Source organism: Aythya marila (genome assembly GCF_965140915.1).
Source record: "Aythya marila genome assembly, chromosome: 5".
Taxonomy (NCBI): domain Eukaryota; kingdom Metazoa; phylum Chordata; class Aves; order Anseriformes; family Anatidae; genus Aythya; species Aythya marila.
In genome coordinates, this window is record NC_139046.1 from 54,046,133 (window position 1) to 54,064,908 (window position 18,776).

The following is an 18,776-nucleotide window of genomic DNA, read 5'->3' on the forward strand; positions in this document are numbered from 1 at the left end:
GATTTATTCTTGTTATGAAACTTGCAACTAGAAATACTCTTCGTAACGTGACTTAATGCCTTAAACATCTTTTTGAAACTGTTGATGTTATTTGATTCTATCTGATATGCACATACATAGTTTGGTTTCATTTGCATTTTTATGCAAAGGTTTCATTTTTATTTTCAGAGACGATTGAAACATAATGTTGCACTTGCAAAACTGGATGTGTTTTGAATACATGGTTAAAGGAATAGTGAAATAGCTAGAAATGCCCCAGACAACTGTGACTTTCTATGGAAAAAGAGGAGAGGGAAAAGGAAAAAATATCAATATGAGTCCCTGGGAAAGAGATACCAGTATCCAGTGCCACCTGAAGTTCACAGAGGTTGTGTTCATCCTTTCAATAAGGAAAAACTTATTATACACTACTTCGTCAATATTTTGCGACTGTGTGGATTCTCTAGCTACTCCTGAATAGAGAATTTACCCATCTATTTGTGCTTTGAGGGCATTTCTGAGCCAAAGGGAGTCATGAGATGGATTAGGTTCTGGCAAGAAATTCCATAGAGTCTTAAATATGCATGCAAAAGAAAGACACGTTTTCTGAAATCAGAAGATTGTGATTTTGAAGTGAAGTCAGGATGTGTGTTCCTGTGCTCTAGTTTCTGTTGAAATTCTTTGGTGTAACTTCAGTTTTAATTGTAGCACTGAGCCAGATTTCTGTTAGTATAGATGAAAGCAAGTATGCCATATGATAACTTGAGATTGCTCAACATTCCTTTTATCAGTGGATGCTTTCCAACAACCAAAGGGTAGAAACAGGTGTCTTCCACACCATGGCTTTGAATTTGGTTTCATTTCTGCAAGATCTTCTGACCACTTCTCAAGTTAGCAAAATTCTCCTACCGTGTTTTACGGGCTGACCTTACATGAGCTGTAATGAGCTACACACACGACTGATAAAATAATCATTCTTGCCTGTGAATCATACCATATGTTTCCCTCGCTATCGCTCTCTCCACCTCTGTAATTCCAGTCATGTTTGAACCAGTTATTTTACTTTGCCTACATCATCTCCTCCATACTACCAAATCATTTTGTCTTACAGCCGTTTCTCTCGTTCCAAGCCATGTGTTGTACTTTCAATGCTGGTCATTCGTCACAAGCGTCTGCCTTTGTCCTTGATTAATTACTAAAACCCAACTTTGTCCACAAAACATGTTTGAATCTTTAAGTTACTTTCCACTTTGGATACGTTCTCCTTTTAATGAAACCTGCTTCTGAGTTCGCTTTTAGATTTGAACAGTATTGGAATGAAGGAGCTTGCAATACATGGTGATGCAGTTAGGCTTATTATGGCAATGTATGTGTCATCAAATCATTTAGGAGCAAGAGATTATTTTAGAAACTGAAAATTGAGAGCCCAAGTTAACTTACTACTTGGCTAAGCACAGGTGTGTAGGATCATGGGAGGAGAGGAATTTTCTATGAACGTTTTCATGAATTACAGTGAACTGTAGTTATAATAAGTACAGTGGATTCAAGAGATGTGAGGAAAATGCAGAGTAATGATGAGGAGAAACTCTGGCACTTACTGGTACTTACCTTGCAAACTAGTCTGGGAAATCTACACTTTGGATCTTTTAAATCCATACGAATCAAAGTGCAGTCACACATTAAAGGGAATGTGGCATGGATAACCAACACAGTGTTTTCCAGAGGAACCCTTGTTGATTTGATGATTAATACTGAAGGCAAGGACTTCCCTCTCAGTTTGTTAGGTGTGCCTGTTGTGATGCAAAACATGAATGAAATAATCGAACTAGCAGTATGTATGGATTTTTTTGACACATCCAAAGATTTCTCTCCTTTCATCATCCTTTGTGCAGTTTGCTTTGTTAAGTTCTCTAAACAAAGATACCAATGACCACTCCTTCATTCCAGGGGAATTCACTAAAATAGAGCGGTCTTTATCAGTATTAGTTTGTTAAGTCTCTGATGGCCACATGAAGCACCATTTGACAGCTCAGCCTTAACAAGATGGCCACGTTCTGCTAGTGGTCAAATGGGACAGACAGATGAGAGGCTGATTTAAAATTATTTTTGCTTTATTATTGCCCTGGAAAAGAGCAAGGGATATTTTTTGTTTGTTTGTTTTCCCTCCTCAGAAAATTGCAGAGAGATCTGTTACAGAGTAGTACTGCAGCGATTAAGGTTCTAAGGTAAAAAGTCAAGCTGGGGTCTCTCCTGTGTCGGACTGCAGCAGGAATTGTGGTTTTGGCCTCCTCTATTTGAGTCATTTCTCTAAGAATGTTTCATTATCTCTGTCTCTCCTGCCAAATTATTTGCTGGAAATGAAATTGTTTAAGCATAAGATACTGGAAGGTGTTAATTGGACTCTTGGCTATTCTGGAGCTAACAGATAATAGAAGTGGGATGGAAAGAATTAAGGTTGAAGTCCTTGAACTCCCACATCTCCCCTTGATGATTTAGCTATGAAAATTAGCAAAGGGTCCAAGGGAGTCGTCTTAGTTTTATGAAGAGTTACATTTTTTTTATAAACGAACAGAATATTTTATGATATTTAATTGAAAAGATCCAAGCCATCTTGAAAACAACACTGCAGCAGTAGCAGAACTAGCAGCGTGAGAGTTGTAGTATTTAGCTTGCCCAAGTATAAGGGGAAAGACAGTGCTTGCAAACCTCTCTTTAACAAAATAAATTCTTGAGTGGATTACAGTTACTGCTTTAAGCTCCTCTTCTGTTGCCACTGTGCTGTAAAGGTGCTCTGTTGGGTTAGAAGGTAGCAAACGTCTCCGCAGCCAAAAGAAAAAAAAAAAAAAAAAAGGACAGGGAACAATTTAGGCCTATGAAAAAGTGTGTTAATGGCAAATTGAGGCTATGCAAAGTCCATTTGCTCCAAAAGGGAATTCAGGATTCCCTAAGTAACAGAGCAGTTGTCCTTGTAGAGCAGTGATGTACCTCTGCAGGTCTGTCTCCTGCAGTCCAATGGAAAACATTAAATAAATAAATAAATAAATAAAAAGCATCCTAACATGAAAGGATATAACAAAATCTGTATTTACATTCAACTTCAGTTCTGATGTTTCCCTTCCAACGTGTTCTTGCCCTATTTTTTCCTTCTTCAGACCCACCTGAGGTTTTTTTTATCATAGCTCTGTTGCTTTTGTGCAGCCTGCCCTCCTGCCTTCGACTCCCGAGTTTCTGTCTAGTTTTGTTTTCCCTTTCCTTTTTTGGTTTCCAGCTACTCTCCACATACAGTCCTGGCTTTTCTTCTTGACTTATCGTCCCTGTTCTCCAGAGCTCTCCAGCATAAAATATGCATATATCTCATAGGATCAGGGATTCTCAGGGAAGATCAATGTAATTTAATAGCAGAAATCATGGATATTCTCGGAAATTATAGTGCTGTTTTTACTGAGATCAAAGTCCATCCTTAGGTTGGCATGCAGCTTGGAAAACTTCAGGCAAAACATCTCAATTTTGGCAAAATGATAAATAATTGAAATCATTCCCCCCCGATAATTATTTCATCACTGTAACACAGCCATCTCTAAAGCAGAGGGCGTAGCCTCGGAGAGAACAAACACGCAGCGCAAAGCCCAGCAGGGCTGGGGCTGGGGAAGGAATTACTGGGCAAGGAGAATGGTTTTGCAATTTTTGCTGTTGCAGAAATGCTCTGAAAGGTTATACAATCGTGCAGAGATCCTGGAGCCTCAGGACTTTTGCTGGCTAGGGAGTGGAGTGAGGAAACAGCATCAGTGATGCAGACCTTCTCTGCAGGGAGCAAACAGAACTGATCAAGCAAGAAACCTTTGCTCAGTCCTATGGAAAACGCAGAACTGTGCTTTCCTGTTACATTTTGTTGCTGAAATGATTAAAAGGTTAAGTTGCTGGCATGATTAAAAGTAGAATTCATCTGAAATACGAGGTGAGAAGAGTGGCACGGTGTTAAAAATGTTTATGACTTTACACAGTTGAGCTTTTGTTTTCTCCCAGTTCCTATTTTGTCTCCCCCCAAAAAAGGAAAGGGGGAAAGAAAAAAAAAACAAACAAACAAAAAAAAAAAACGCTGAACTGATTTTAACTTGTTGTCACTTAAGAATTGGAGAGAGATCATTTAGGTGATGTTGCATATATTAACGCATCATTTAAACAGCCTGCAGTTCAGTGATGATGGTGGGGGGGGTGTAGCACCGTCGGAGAGGCTCCACTGAGCTTTGAACTGGATCAGATGCTTGAGGGCAATTAAACACACAAGATTTCCCACTTTAAACAAAGGCACAGAAGGGAGTCTCCCTGTTTTCTGTGCTGTTAATCATCAAGCAGAGAGAAGAATGAGTAAATGAAGAAAGAAAAGATGGTGCTGTTTAAAGAAAGGATGTTAAACCCCAGCAGGATGCCTGCTTGAGTTGCATCTCAATAAATAATAAGCGCTTGTTATGCTAATAGTCAGTATTTTCAATAACATGATTTGCATACAGATTATATGCGTGTTAATTACACTGTGCACATAGCCAATAATGCACATCTTGAGGTTGTTTTTTTTTCTTAGCATTTTCATTTGTAAAATGAGGCATCCCATTAATGAATATTGCAAAGTTCTGGAGTGCAAATGGATAGCTAATGCAATGAACAGTGGCATACTGAGCTGGATACCCACTGAAGATAACTACACATCCGTAATGTTTATGGGAGGAGCCCAAGATTAGGGTCACCTCTGGCACTGACAACACCTGTCATGACACCCGATTATACTGAAAATAAAATGAAACAAGAGAGTGCATGAATGTATGATAATGCAGCAATGCATGATGATAATTAACCCACCGTTGTATAATTAGCTGGTGCATGCTTGTGCAACCAGTGCTGGGTCTTGGCAGTTGCACAAATTTCATCCAAATCAAGAATAGGTACATCGCTGTGCCTTTAGATTAGAGCACGAAGCTCAGTGGTTTTATACCTACTTGATGCCAGCTGTGGGAGTACAGGTGATACCTGGTGCTGTGACGAGGCAGAGTGCTGTGGGCAGACTGTACCTGCGCTGACATGAAGTCTTGCAGAACAAAGTTACTCCTGGAAAAAGCGTTGAATTCATTTGAATCAGAGCCATGTTTGTGATAGAGCAGTGCTTTGCATCTTCTGATCGCAGCGTTTCTGACCCATTAGGAAGACTGGACTTCTAATGAACTGTGTCTGGAGGGCAGCAAAACATATTCATTCTTTTCTCCCCTCTTTTCCCACACATCTGGTGGATGCCTAGTGGTTCTCATTTCATCATGTCTAATTGAAAGATCGTTTCCACTTGTCCTCCTGACCTACTGACTAAAATGAATGGGTAGGAATTGGCGTATAGAGTGTGAGGGCCTAATGGTAGGAATGAATGGTGCCCTATAAAATGTAATAATGTGATAGCTGAAGTTGACTGTTGTGCTGAATCTGCACTGCATCCAGACCCACTTGAGTGTCTTCAGACGTGCATCTGTAAAGCATAATGCAGTGGCACTTCAGGGATCTCTGAACCATGCTACGTAACACACTGTAGCTATGCCTTCTATATTTGTAGCTGTGCTACTTTTCCTGGTAGTATTCTGACACCACTGAGCTCTGCATATAGCTTATTACTGGCAGTGAAATTAAAAAAACAAACAAACAAACAAACAAAAAAACCCTACAGTATCTTGGGAAAATATCTAAGAGTTGTCATCTGGCATTCCAGACTAAATATTTTATGTAGTTCAGAAAGCATATAGTAGAAATATTTACCTGTTAAGAAACTGTATGAATATAATTTACAAGTAATTATCAGATTAAATTTTCAGGTATCAGATAACGATATCAGGTATCAGATAATCTCTTCCCTATGAGGCACAGATGTTTGGAATTAGTAGTTCACTTTCAAAAGAAAATAACTGTTAAATGCAATAGCTCCTCACATCAATATTCAGTTGTTATTGCCATTGGTGTTCTCACGTCCCATTACAGCTCATTCTGCCTGCTTTATAGTTATCCTAGTATCTACAGCAATTAAAAGGATTTGCTCTTCCAGAAAGAAATTGATGGTTTTAATAATGGGCTTACTCTGAGCTGGGACTGAGGTTGCCGAGCACGTGGATCTGCAGGAGGTGTTGTTACACCAGCCTGGTTTGTACACCCGTTCCACTTGGCTGTTCCTTTTGTGAATCCTCTTGACTCTCAAACCTGCTTCTCTTCTGCATTGCAGTACCCCACTGCGTTGGCCTTCATCCCCTGTCCAGAAGCTGTCAGCTGAACTTGCCCAGCTGTGTGCTAGTAGTAATTTCTACTCCAAATAGCTTGCTGTGGAGATGAAACCGTATGTACCTCCCAAACAAGCTCTTGGTCACTGCCCTTATCCTGAGGGAGCTCCTGCTGGGCTACTGGGAAAGGGCACAGGTTTCTCTGGCAGTGACCTGGCAGGGTTGACGATCACCTTGTCCTTCTGGTGGAATACTAGCAGGACATTTCGCCCTTAGAGGCTTGCACTATTTGCAAAGACAAGGTTTTCTGTGTAAGTGAATAATTTGGAGCAATTGAAAACAAGTTTTTCTTTTCCTGACATTGCTACAGATATGCTGACCTTGTGTTAAGAGCAGTTCTGTGGGCTAAAGATTCCTTCAGTCAAGCTCCCACAAAGCTGATATGTTCACTACCTGAAACATGCAGCAATATCCGATCTGTAGGACCATTAGGATTCCCAAGTAAAGCTGTCATTTTATTGAGGCTTAGAAAAGATCAGAAGTTCTGATTGCAGCATGTTTATGAGACAATAAAAGATTTTCATGTAGGGCGTACTTCTGATCAGCTGCGTTTTTCATGTATTATTTATTTACTTTATCTGACAAGATCAGAGTTTTCTTACCATTTAATTAAGAATTTCTCTCTCTGAATGAGCAAAAATACTGAATGCCTAGGAGTTGTCTGCATTTATTCACAAAACCAGAAAATACAAAGCTAGGAAAGCCTTTTGTTTAAAAGTGCCCAGTAGTATGAGCTGCTGTCTTGTGGGTAAGCAGTGTCAGTTATCTTTTATGTTAGAAGGATTATAAATGTAAAGAAAATTCAATAGTTTTCTTCACCAGACAGAGAAAACAATGGCAGGCATGAGAAATATCTGCAAATTGGTACTACATTAATAGACTATTGTGAATTTGGAAATGGCAGGTTAGTATATTTGACAGGCAGCGGTAGCAGGAATAAGACAAAAGCAATTCACGTGGGAAAGCGTGCTCAAAACAGAGGAAAGATTTTTATAAGATAGTCTGAGCAAGAGGCAAGTCTTTTGGCTCATGTACGATCTTTGGAACATCCTCGCGTTGTATGAGTGAAGTCTGTCCCTTTGTTTTATTAGAAGAATGCAGATGGACTTGCAAAATTAATTTTTGTTGAAGTTGAGAGTTTGCATCTTTGTTCTTTGCTTATTACTCTGTTGAAGCGTTCATGTGGTTTGAATATTTGTAGACTCAGTAATATGAAGGATTTACAAGCACTAGAGATCAAGCTGTAACGATGCTAGCTTGATTTAATTGTTCTACTTCAATTAGAATAAATGAGTTTACTTCTCTAGTGAGATGTATTAGCTTTTTGACAGCCACAGCAACAATAAACTACTGTAAATGTACAGATTGCTAATTAGGAGGAGGCCAAAGCAATGAAGACAGGCAAACTGTATTGATCATAACTGAACCAGAGTTGACTAAGATGCAGGTGGTTGACAGCAGTGCTTTTATGGAATATGCCAAGAAATGGTTAATGACTGCTATTGATTAAGATTTCGGTATTATTGGAAGGGGGGGATGTGGGAGAAAATTAAGTTTTACAGGATTCTTCAAAAGCATATTGCAACAACTGGAAGGCTGCTTGTTCAAACAGCATTATTTTAGAGTAGTTCTGTAGGTGTTACACATGGCATATTCTTCTTGGGCCTGACTTCATCCTCTGACGTTGTCCTCTGTTCTGACTGCCTGAAAGGCAAAGAACCGGTGATTCAAACTTTATCTCTTTCTGGGTTGTTCCGTACCTCATTATAGCCATAAAGTATATGGCACCTAGATTATGGATATTATAGATTATAGCTTCTTTCATGTCTGGTGATTCTGTTCTCTACAGTATCGCTTGTTGGCGAAGGCATTACACTAGAAAGCTCAGAAAACAAACAGTAAATCATATGGGAACCTCTGACGTGTATCCATCTCGAAGTGTTTTTTCAGATTCCTGAGAAGAGCGCAATCATGCCAGCTGCACTATTTTTATAACTTCATATGTTAGGGATCAAGCCTAAAATCTTAGCAAATGCTGATGACAGGGAAGACTTGTAATGATGTGGAAGTAACGTGTTATTCTCTTCAGCAGTTTTGATAAGAACAATTTAACTTTTTTCAGTCCCCAATGGCACATATGCAAAATCTGTGATTCACAGCGTTATATTCTTTGTAGAGGGGACTAATTTTTATGGTTTGGAGAAGGATGCAAAGAAAAAGCATTTAGAACAGTGTGAATAGCATTTAATTCCTTTGTTTCTTTACGTAGGTTGTTTGCATTTTAAGATCAGATTTCTTTCATTTTTTATAGACTATTCATAGTTACAAGTAATTTGCCCCGTAATTTGCAATTCCTTTCTGTTAATAGCATGCAAGCTGCATCACTGCTCAGCATCCTTAGGTTTTTATTGGATTATCTCCAGTTGCCTGCCTTTTTCTTTCTCCACTGCCACTAGAAAGTAGCCATTTGTGCTTATTCACTCTTTTGTGCTTATTCATTTGAAGTGGGCATAGGAAAAAGCATGTCTCACACTTGTGTCAACACAAGCACTCCATGTAGGCTGTGGGCGTTTTTAAACAATCTTTTAAGTACATACAAAATGTTATAAACCCAATTTTATCACATATTGCACATACACAATCCATCTTTTCATCTCCATCAGATACGCATGTCACTTTTGGTGGAAGCTGTGATTTTCTTGAACAGTTGGTCAGTGAAAGGAAGTTTCTAGATATTTGATGCTCAGTCTACCTTATGCTATGTTTACCATATGCATAACACATTATCAGTGCAATAATCATTAATCACGTTCCAAGTAATTAATCTTCTTCCATATTTGGCTTTTCTGTGTGTGCAGCCTTTTCAGGGCTGAAATCCCTATGCTTTTACTCAAGTGAAATTTTGTTATTGTCTGGAATGACAAGGGACTTGGCTTCGCATTGGCTTGGGACTAGCAAAATGTCACCACATTTCCCTATGTGTATAATTGGTCAATTCCTGTGCATCACACGTGTACCCTTGCAGTAGTGCATGCTGATGATTCCCTTTTATTTTCCTCCATACAGCGCTACCTATATGAGTAATGTTAATGAAATCCTCAAGTATTCCATGCTTCATATGTTTACCCATAAATAATAAATCCAGAGTACCACCATAATTATAACTCTGTAAGAACTCTGCAAGATGAGAGGACTCTTAACCTTGAGGTTTAAGAATGTGAAGAAGAATATTTCCTAGCATATGTATTTCATCAGTCTACAAACTTGGAGCCTCTTTCATTCAGCAGAATGAGGGGAATTAAAAAAATGGATCTTAATTTTCCCAGATCTAATTCTCCTGCCTTCCAAGCTCCCTTTAGAACCACAATGAAAAACCACAACTTCACAGGACCGTAGCAGCTAGGGAATATTGACTACCATTTTTCTTACTGAGGGATTACATGGACTACAGTGTTCCTCTGGATTTTACTTTGACACGAAGCATACGTTGACTGTGTTCATACATAAAATTTTAGTCCAATTGTCTGATGTGTAATAGTTGTAAAGGTGCAGCAGCATTGCTGTGTTCTTGCTTTTATTTTCTCATTCATATCTTTGGACAATAAGAATACTTGAAGAAGTATGTATATATTAATTTGAGTGCATAATATAGAAGAGTGTTCAAACGTATGTCTGAGTCTCTTCAGAATATGTTTTGGCTTTACAATTTTATTTTTTCCTCACTCAAACCATCTTGGTGTTCTTTAGGAGGAAAGAAAGAAAAAGATCTCAAAAAAGAAAAAAAAAAAAAAGTTGAGATTATTTTAAGACATGAGTTTACCCAGTCGTAATGGTGTCCCTTCCAGGGTGAAATGTGGTAGACGCTTCGTACCACACATTATAAAACAGCTTAGAAAGACCGTGAAGTCCAATGTCTTTACAGTCGACACCGCCTGCATTTCTTTTATAGTCATGGCAGTCATCAAATGCAGGCATTTTATAAGCTCCTAACTGGTAGATCTCAGCTAATGAGAAAAAAATATAGAGGAAGTTAACATATTGCAGGAAAACCTCATTTTCAGGCATCTTGGTGTTCTCCAAGGGAGAGTTTGAAATGAACCAAGATTCGTGCTGCTTCAACCTAAAATGCAAACCTGTAATCATGGTTTTAGGCCTTTTAAAATAAAAATCAAAGAGTAGATTTCTTTCATAAGTATGCAGCAAAAAATCTGCATGCAGTTTTAGCTCCGTTCAGACCATGAACGTGATTCTTACTTATGTTAAAGGAGACCAGCACACAATTGTGGAAAGAATGAACGAGCAATTGGAGGCGCAATGATTTTATTACACTGAGCATTAGGACACTTTGCAGCCTTTTCTAAGCAGCTGTTCTTTAGGTAAATTAATACCTGGGGTCTCTTTACTTCTCTCAAACTTTAACTACCATAAAAGAAGTTAATGTAAAGCTGTTCACAGCTTATCTCACCCGATTGCTATGCAAAAGTTCTAACATAAACGCTTTTATAAACTGCAGCCATAACGCACTAATCTTCTGAACTTCCTGACCCATAAAACTATGATTATTACTACATGTAAAATTCATCTGGAAATATCCCTCTGTATTTAGCGTTATGGGTATTATGTTGCAAAATCCCTCCTCCTTTGCAGTGTAAAGGCTGCCAGGAAAAAGAAAGACAATGGGGCTGTAGATTAGTGTGTAGAGAGTAACACTGTAGCTTAATCTTGTGATTTTGTTTTTATTTGGAACTCATGATCTAACCGATGGGATGTTCCGATGCTTTTTTTCCCTAGATGACCATTTCAGATATGATTATTGTGGGAATTAGAACATTTCTTGCTGTTCTTACTTACCATTAGCACAGGTCAGTTGCTGATTTTCTATGAAACTCTGGAAGCAGATAGCTAAGAACCATCAAGTTTGAGGGAGCTTTTTTGGTCAAGACAGGAAGGATGTTAGAAATCAGAAGAAAGCTTTGTTATTCCAGTTGGGATTCTCTTACGTATCTGTAATATCTAAGAGTTACTTCTAGTAACTATTCTTTGATTACAATAACGAATGAGGAACAGTTTATTAACAGATTTGTTAATAAAGAATACCTTTGAGTCCCCTCAAACTCAGCAGAGGCAAGAAAGGATTAGTAATAGTCCGTGAGTATATTTACCCTCGCTTTTATTACGGATAATAAATACTTTTGTTTTAAAAAGCTACGTGATTCTTGTCTAATCTTCAACAAAGCTAATGACATCTGTAGCTTTGCATTTTTACACGTACACACGGTGAAGGGGCTGGAGTGATTTCACTCTTAAGATGCAGGCATACCAAAAAGCCTAAGAGTCATGTTTCTATCTTTTATTCACCACTAGACTAACTTAATATAGATAATAGTCCAGCTGCAAGAAGATATTAAATGAACAGCCTTTTTTCATTTTAAAACACAAACATTGGTGTTAAATGATGCTTTTCCCAAGCCACTTTTATTATTAGCATTGTTCTAAATTGCAAGTTGTCACATCCACCAGCCCCTAAATTACCAGTCTTCTTTGTTGCTATAGTAACACCATGGCCACTAAAATATAGACTCCAGAATAGAAAGGCAAGCTCAGACGGCAACTCATTTATTTGAAGGTTTTGGCAGAAGAATTTCTCCACAAAGTCTTTATTTTATAACCTTTGAGTACTTGCATTTTAACTCTTTCAACCAGAAGTACAACATAATGCTAAAACGTGCCACTTAGTTGAGGCGCATGGCAGAGTTAATAAATACATTGGTAGGGCTGACTGCTGCCGACTCTTTCCCTCTCTTCTTTTTGGCTTCAGGCTGCATGATTGAGGGTTTTCTTGAGGTGAGGCTAAGAATACAGCCCGGTATTGTCTTCTCCGCTTCCTGCATCTGAACGGCTGCCCATCTCCTTTTCGTGACGCACTTGCTCATCAGTAACCTGGACAACGGAAACCTACCCCGGTTGGATTAGTAGTGCCATTTCTTGCTTGGTGAACAAGTCCTTCTGTAATAACGGGAGTGGACTTGCATATTCCCTTGTAGCTGGAAGTCAGTGAGTTAGTCAGTAACTGTATAAACTTCAGCAAGAGTCAAATTTTTTGTATGTCCTCCTCTTGAAGTAAGAAAATACGATAAAAGTTTTAGGTTTTATCCTTGCAATTAATCCCTTCTCCCTGTGCAATATTTCCTAATCTGTTCTCTCCATTTTGCAGTCCAATTCCCTGTCTTTAAACTGTTTGTCAAGTTCATCTTACCTCTTCACCAAGGAGGCTGATAGATCTCTCTTTTTGGTCTCAGACCACCTTCCTGGACCATGCTCCTAACCTGAGTATCCCTATTCCACCTTTTGTCCCCAGTCTCTTCATATGTGTATTTCTTTTGTTTCACCCACCTGCCCCCTTCTGCTCGCAGGGATCTTGAACCCATCCCTTGATTCTCTGTCCATCCTTGGGCTCCCTGGTCTCTTCTACACCAAGTTACAGTGCTGCCTTCCATTCCCAAATTCATGGCTACCAAGCACCACTGTGTTTGGCATCATCTGCATGACTATCACCGTTTCTCTCGTGTTTCTAGGATGTACAGTTTTGGGGGTATTTTGGGGGCACATTTCCTGCTCTTTGCCTGAAGATTCTCCCCCCTGCACGGAGCCAATTAGCATGCCAGAGACCCTATGAATGGTGAGCCTACATGGATTGGAAGCAACCAGCTTTCCAGTTCTGTCTTATAAGTTTTCTAGTGTTTATACATTACATTTGTGCAGCATTTAGGCATAAGGGTAATTAGTGCCTCTGAGCACTGCTACCCACAGTAAATGGGACTGGCATTGTTTCCCATATTAGAAAAAAAAAAAAAAAAACAAAAAACACCCTCATATATGGCAAGAAGTATAGATCTGGGAAGAATACTGCCAGGAAGTATTTTTATCAGGCTAAAATTAGAGTTTTAAATGCTAGAAACCATAAATTTTTATCAACCAAGTATTTATAAATATTTATCTCTATTCTACTTGAAATAAAGGAAAGTGATAAGTCTATTGCTTTACATCTGTAAATAAGGATTAGTGTATTTAATCCCTAATCAGAGAAATCTTACATATCTTGTCCCAGGTTCATAAGGTTGTGGATACCAGGGGATTTGTATTGAAAATGTTTCCTGTGTTTGTAGATTGGTAAAATTTGTATTTTACCAGTATTCCAAATATTTTATGTTAAAGCATTTGAAGCATGTCTTCTGTTTTTATGCTGCTACATTCTCGTAAAAAAAAAAAATATAGTTATTTCAGCAGTCACATTGTTGAATCAGTCTGTGAGACTATAAAAACAGAGTAGGAAATACGCTTTCACAGATTGTAGGCTTTGAGCTGAGATCAAATACTGTCATTTAGTACCTCCAAGTACAGGGTTGCTGACATGAGCTTTTACTTCATATGTTACGGTATGTGATCTGGAGGCACCCAGTCTGCCTGTTTTACTGCCATCAGGTTACAGCTTTTCACAGTTGACCTAGTACCAGCAGAAAGTCTTGACCTCTCACTTTTTCAGCACTTCAGAGGTTAATTTTGTTGAGGGATCAGATTTCTTTCTGGGGGAAGTTTCTGATGATCACCTTCTAGCTAGGCTTTACTTGCCAGTGTCTTTCAGAGCTGCTGCATGTTGAGTGCTCTGCTGAAAAAACAACTTTCCTCCAACTTTTTAAAGCCTGTTCCTAGATAGTCGAGTTGTTTTTATTCAGCGGAGTGTTGGATGGTAGCCTAATGAAGGTATCAACCTGTAAAATAAATCTAAGCCCCTTTTCTGGAATTCTTCATGGGCAGCAAGGTGGAGAAGTGCTTTGGCCTAGGAATATCGCAAGGTAAGATGTTTTCTGCACTTTTGAAAGCTTGGACTGCCCGCTGTGTTACAGCTTTGTGTACGTAGGTCTAGCATTTAAAATCCGGCAGCAATGAAAGCATGTTAGAGTATGCAGCAAATGTGAGTTTTCCCTCTGCATTATGTATGTTTCATCTGACTTGCTGAATCCATGAAATCAATATATTTTATTAGGTTACAAATATTTTAATAAAATAATAGTAGAGTCCATATGTGAGAGCTGACAGCTAGTACTGCGTTTGTTTTTTCTGGCTTTAATTCAGAATTTTGTGAGGTTTATTGACTAATTATGAGCATTAATAGGTTGCAGTCTAACCGGGTGTCTTTCCACTAGGATTACAGACTTGTAACCTCAGAAAACTAGGGGGCTTTGTTGTATTTTAACACTTCGCTTGCTCTCTGTGCAAAAGAAGAATCTCTCTGTGAGAACGGGCTCACTCTTCACTGAAACAAAGGCGCGGGTGAGGCTGTTTCTGGCCATTATCACAGCACAGAGTGCACTTGCATTTCAGGGCATACTGTGCAGTCCTGATTCTCACTCCTGTGCAAATTTGTGATGGCTTCCTGATAAACCCTTTGTCTGAGTAAAGTTATAAGATGGTTTTCCTTTTTTGCAGCTTCTTTCAAAGAAGCCTAATTTTAAAGCCGGACATAATCCAGGATTCATTGGTACTAGTTCAGATGTTGCAGTTCTGCTGGAAAAAAAAAATACAACAAAAAAACTGCCTCCAGTAATAGTCATAGCTGACATCTTCAGTGCACACAACTCCACATTACAAAGAATGAAACATTTCACTCGATTATGTGTCTGTTGTTTTTTTTTTTCCACGAAGTTGCTGGCATGATAACGCTAGTCATTTTTCAGCGATGTAGCTTCCTGAGGGATGGTGCTATGCTCTGTGATCAAATTGACACCTTTTATTGCCAAGTTCAGCTGCATTTTAAGAGAGACGCTGGCAGGCTGCAATACTTTCAGAGCGCCAGATTTTGTGTCTTTCTCCTTTTCCGATGGGAGAGCAGCGGTAAGTTCTGCCTGCTTCCTACCCCTGGGCTTAGCTGCCAGCGATGCTGCCGGGTGGAAGAGGAGCAGTTTTCTCTCGCGTGTGCAATCTGTTTCCTGTGCACAGGTTTTTGCCTTGAGTGATTTATGTAGGAGCTTTACGGTGTATTCTGAATAATGAAGAGCTTCAACAGTGACTGTAAATTACCCCAAGTCTTCATGCAGAGAGATCAGTGCTGCATTTCATTTCATGCCTGCGTGTTTCCAGGATTACCGTGTGCGGACCTGAAAAGATTCGCGTTCGCGTTTCTTACTGCTGGAGCACAGAGGCGGGAGGAATTCAAACCAGGCTGGGAGGCAAAGGAGCCATCTTCTGCCTGCCAGCCGCTGGAGGTGTGGGCTGCGTGGGTGTGCGCAGCAGGCACCTCTCTGTCTGGGGCCCCTGTGCTGCTGCAGCCCTGGGCTGGTGGCCCCTGGCCCCAGGCTGGTGGCCCCGGCCCCAGCTTGGTGGCCACAGGGGCTCCCCAGCAGGTGGGCCAGCCAGGGGCAGCTCTCCAGGGCCCACTCAGCAGCAGGGAATTTAAATCCCCGTTGCATGTTTTTGTTTCCACGCTATCCTCCGTTCCCTTCCTTCCCCTGTTTAGTTACGTCAGTCCTCTAAGAATTTAGCTAATCTCTCCTTCTCCTGCTTTGTGCTCAGGCAGCCCGTTTTGATTTTGTTTTGGAGCCATGAATCTTTCCTTTGTTTCCCAAAGCAGACTGCCAGGTAACAGTAGCTGCTTGTGATCCGCTCAGCCCTCACCAGCTCCATTCAGTACGGAGGGGACTATCAGATGGGAGATCTGTGTCAGAAAGCACATTTTGTGCTTTCAGTAAGTGCCACCCCTTCTCCAAGCCGTGACTCAAATAGTGCCTTTGAGCTGGGAGGCGATGTGATCTCGTGATTATCTGCTGTGGGCGAGGTGAGCCCTGCTCTCAGGGAGGCACTCGGGGCCCCCAGTGTCTCAGTGCAGCTCTGGGGGCTCAGACAGCCCCCGGCAGGCTGAACCATGGCCGATATGGAAAGAAGGGCACGCTGTGGCTGTGATATGCACCTGCAGGTCCTGTGGTGTTTGCCAGTGAACTCCTTGCTCCCTCAGCACAGCTGCCAGCAAGAGGGAGCGCAGGGAGCTGGGCCAGCCACTGCAGTGCCCTCGGCAGGGTTGACTTGTCCAGTGGGCATCCTGTTGGTTCATCGCTGGGGCATGTATGTGCTTCACAGGATTTCTTGAGAACAGCAGAGATTCTGTGCACAAACACAGTTTTCTGACTTAAATTGGACGATTTCTCAGCCCTTTTTGCTGTCTTGGAAACAGAGGCGTAACAAACGAAGCATACTTTTTACATGATAATGAGTAAGACTTAACACTGATCTTACTGCGATGCACATAAACTGATTTTCTTGCCAGCTTTCACTGCTTTAAATCAGCTAGAGGCAATGGAGTTGCATGGATATGCTGAGTGCCTTGGAAGCAGAGAGGTAGACGTGCCACCAGCTGCAGGGCGATGTCCCAGCAGCACAAGGATGCGTTGTGCACCCAGTGTAGGGCTGCTCTGGGCTCCTCCACACAGGAGGGCTTCGGGTAGAGCAGTAAAGAGGTGACAGCAGCAGCTAAAGGGTGGAGAGGCCAAAAATATGGTTTGTGGCTGATGAACCCGGGAAATAGGGTTGGTAGCTGGTCGGAGCATTCGAGCTAGATTCTTCAGAGCTAGCTGTGAGGTAGTGTTCATCCAGCATTTGGGTCAAAGGCAGTGCCTTGCACTGATTTATCACCTCACCCTGAGGCTGTGTAATGACATAGGAACAATTGTTTTGAACAATGGCCAAAAAACAAGTTCCACCAGTCAAGCATTTTGCAACTTAATACAGTTGTGGGACTGCTCTATTCAGTGACTCCAGACAGTAACTGAAGAGTCTCGGAGCAAAATTTGTGCAGATAAAGAATTTACCATTGGAATTTGTGCTTTAGAGCCTGAGACTGTTAGTTTCAGTAGAAAGTCAGATTGCTTTCATGAAGTTTTAGACCATTTCAGCTGGTAAACTCCCTGAGATTAATTGGTTTTAGCAGCTCCTCTGTGTGCACGCTAAGCTGTGTTCACTTGAAGTTTGAGAATGGCTTGTCAAATTTTAAGGGCAAAATAAAATCAGGTGTTATTTTTATAAGGTTATTAGCACAGATATAAAAAGATTAAACAAGTGCACGTGCAATTTTCTAGCTTCCACAAGTCTTTTCTTTTGACAATTGTTTTCTTTTACAAATAGGTCTTTTAAATGTAAAACCTGAAACGTTATCTCAAATGAGTGCTAAACAGAACTCTACAGGGTGCTGCATTTCAGCTTGGTGGTGGTGAACCAATGGTCAGTGGACATTAAAATGGTCTAAATGGCTCTCAACACACAGAACTTTAACCAAATATATCATTAAAAGGGTAGGATTCTGCTCCAGAAAAAAATAGCTGGAAACGGTCTATATTCATGTTCCCTGTTTTGTTTTTCAGTTCTGATGGTCTCACTTTGCAAGGTGTTTCATGGAAACAGTGCTGTCCCTGACACTACCTTTGGTTAGAAACAACACATTTTATTTTAAAATACCTATGATGAGATGTAATAAAAGAGAATAATGAGGACATGGGGAAGGTGGGTGATTAATAACCTTGTGAAATATATTAACTAAATCCAATTCTCTCAGAGTAGATTTCCATCCATTCTTTTACACTTATTTGTCACCTTTTATAACAATTTGAAAGGAAAACCATGTAAGAAGCTTTATATGGTTTTTGGATTTCTGACACGGTGATGTCAGTATTATAGGAAATCCCAGAAGAAAACAGTGGAAACTGCAGTATTTAGTATCTCACTTCATAGTGTAATTACATTTTTTTCTGGCATTTTAATTTTTCCTTTTAATTCTTTGAAGATGCTGGGAAGTTTCAATCCTTTTGCACCTTGACCTTTTTGTTGCTGTTGTTCCCCTATCAACTAATAAATAGTTAAATTTTTAGGTAGAAGAGCATAATTACCATGTTTCCAGTTGAAATATTGTAGAGCCCCAAGGCCCTGTCTTTGACAAATGTATTTTTCAGCAGCTCATTGGTTTTGACTGAAGAGCCAGAGAAGTAAAAATCCACACCCATCCGCAGCAAAGGGTGCGTTTTCAGCCTCTAACAAATTAATGACACTTCTTCCTTGGACTTGCAAATGGGGAAGATTTCTGCAGTGAGGGTGGATGTCCTGAGGATTGCTGGCTGGTTTCACGTGCTGTCCAGGCTGACAGAGAGCCAATTCCGTGGATGTGATTGTTATGCAAGATGGGAAAGTGCTGATAGACTGTAGAAAAATACAAGTCTGAGCCTAGCCGCTTTGCAAACCTGTTTCAAAAAGCAGCTTTGAGCAGTTGACCTGGTGCTTTATGTGGGCGATGTGTACTGGCAACGATGTTAGTCACATCAGAGCGAGCAGCCTGGGAAGGGGAAGGGCACATTTCACGTTCCCCGGAGCCCCACTCCCTCCAAGTGAGGGTACTTCGGATGCTTGGCTTCCTAGGGAGCAGGGGGCAGCTTGGTGTACTTGGGGCAACCAGCTCTG

At 40.4% G+C, this 18,776-nt stretch overlaps 1 protein-coding gene across 6 annotated transcripts in view; it reads left to right on the forward strand.

Annotated features, from left to right (window-relative positions):
• Positions 1-18,776, forward strand: part of NAV2 (neuron navigator 2) — a 397,581-nt gene that overhangs the window by 320,569 nt on the left and 58,236 nt on the right. The window contains exon 1 of one of the 6 annotated variants that reach the window (XM_082761147.1): positions 13,932-14,134. The exons of the other annotated variants lie outside the window; for them this stretch is intronic. Within the exon in view, the coding sequence (XP_082617273.1) occupies positions 14,037-14,134 (98 nt within the window). The 5' untranslated portion in view covers positions 13,932-14,036. Of the gene's footprint in view, positions 1-13,931; positions 14,135-18,776 lie in introns of those variants that run through there. 6 annotated transcript variants of the gene reach the window in all.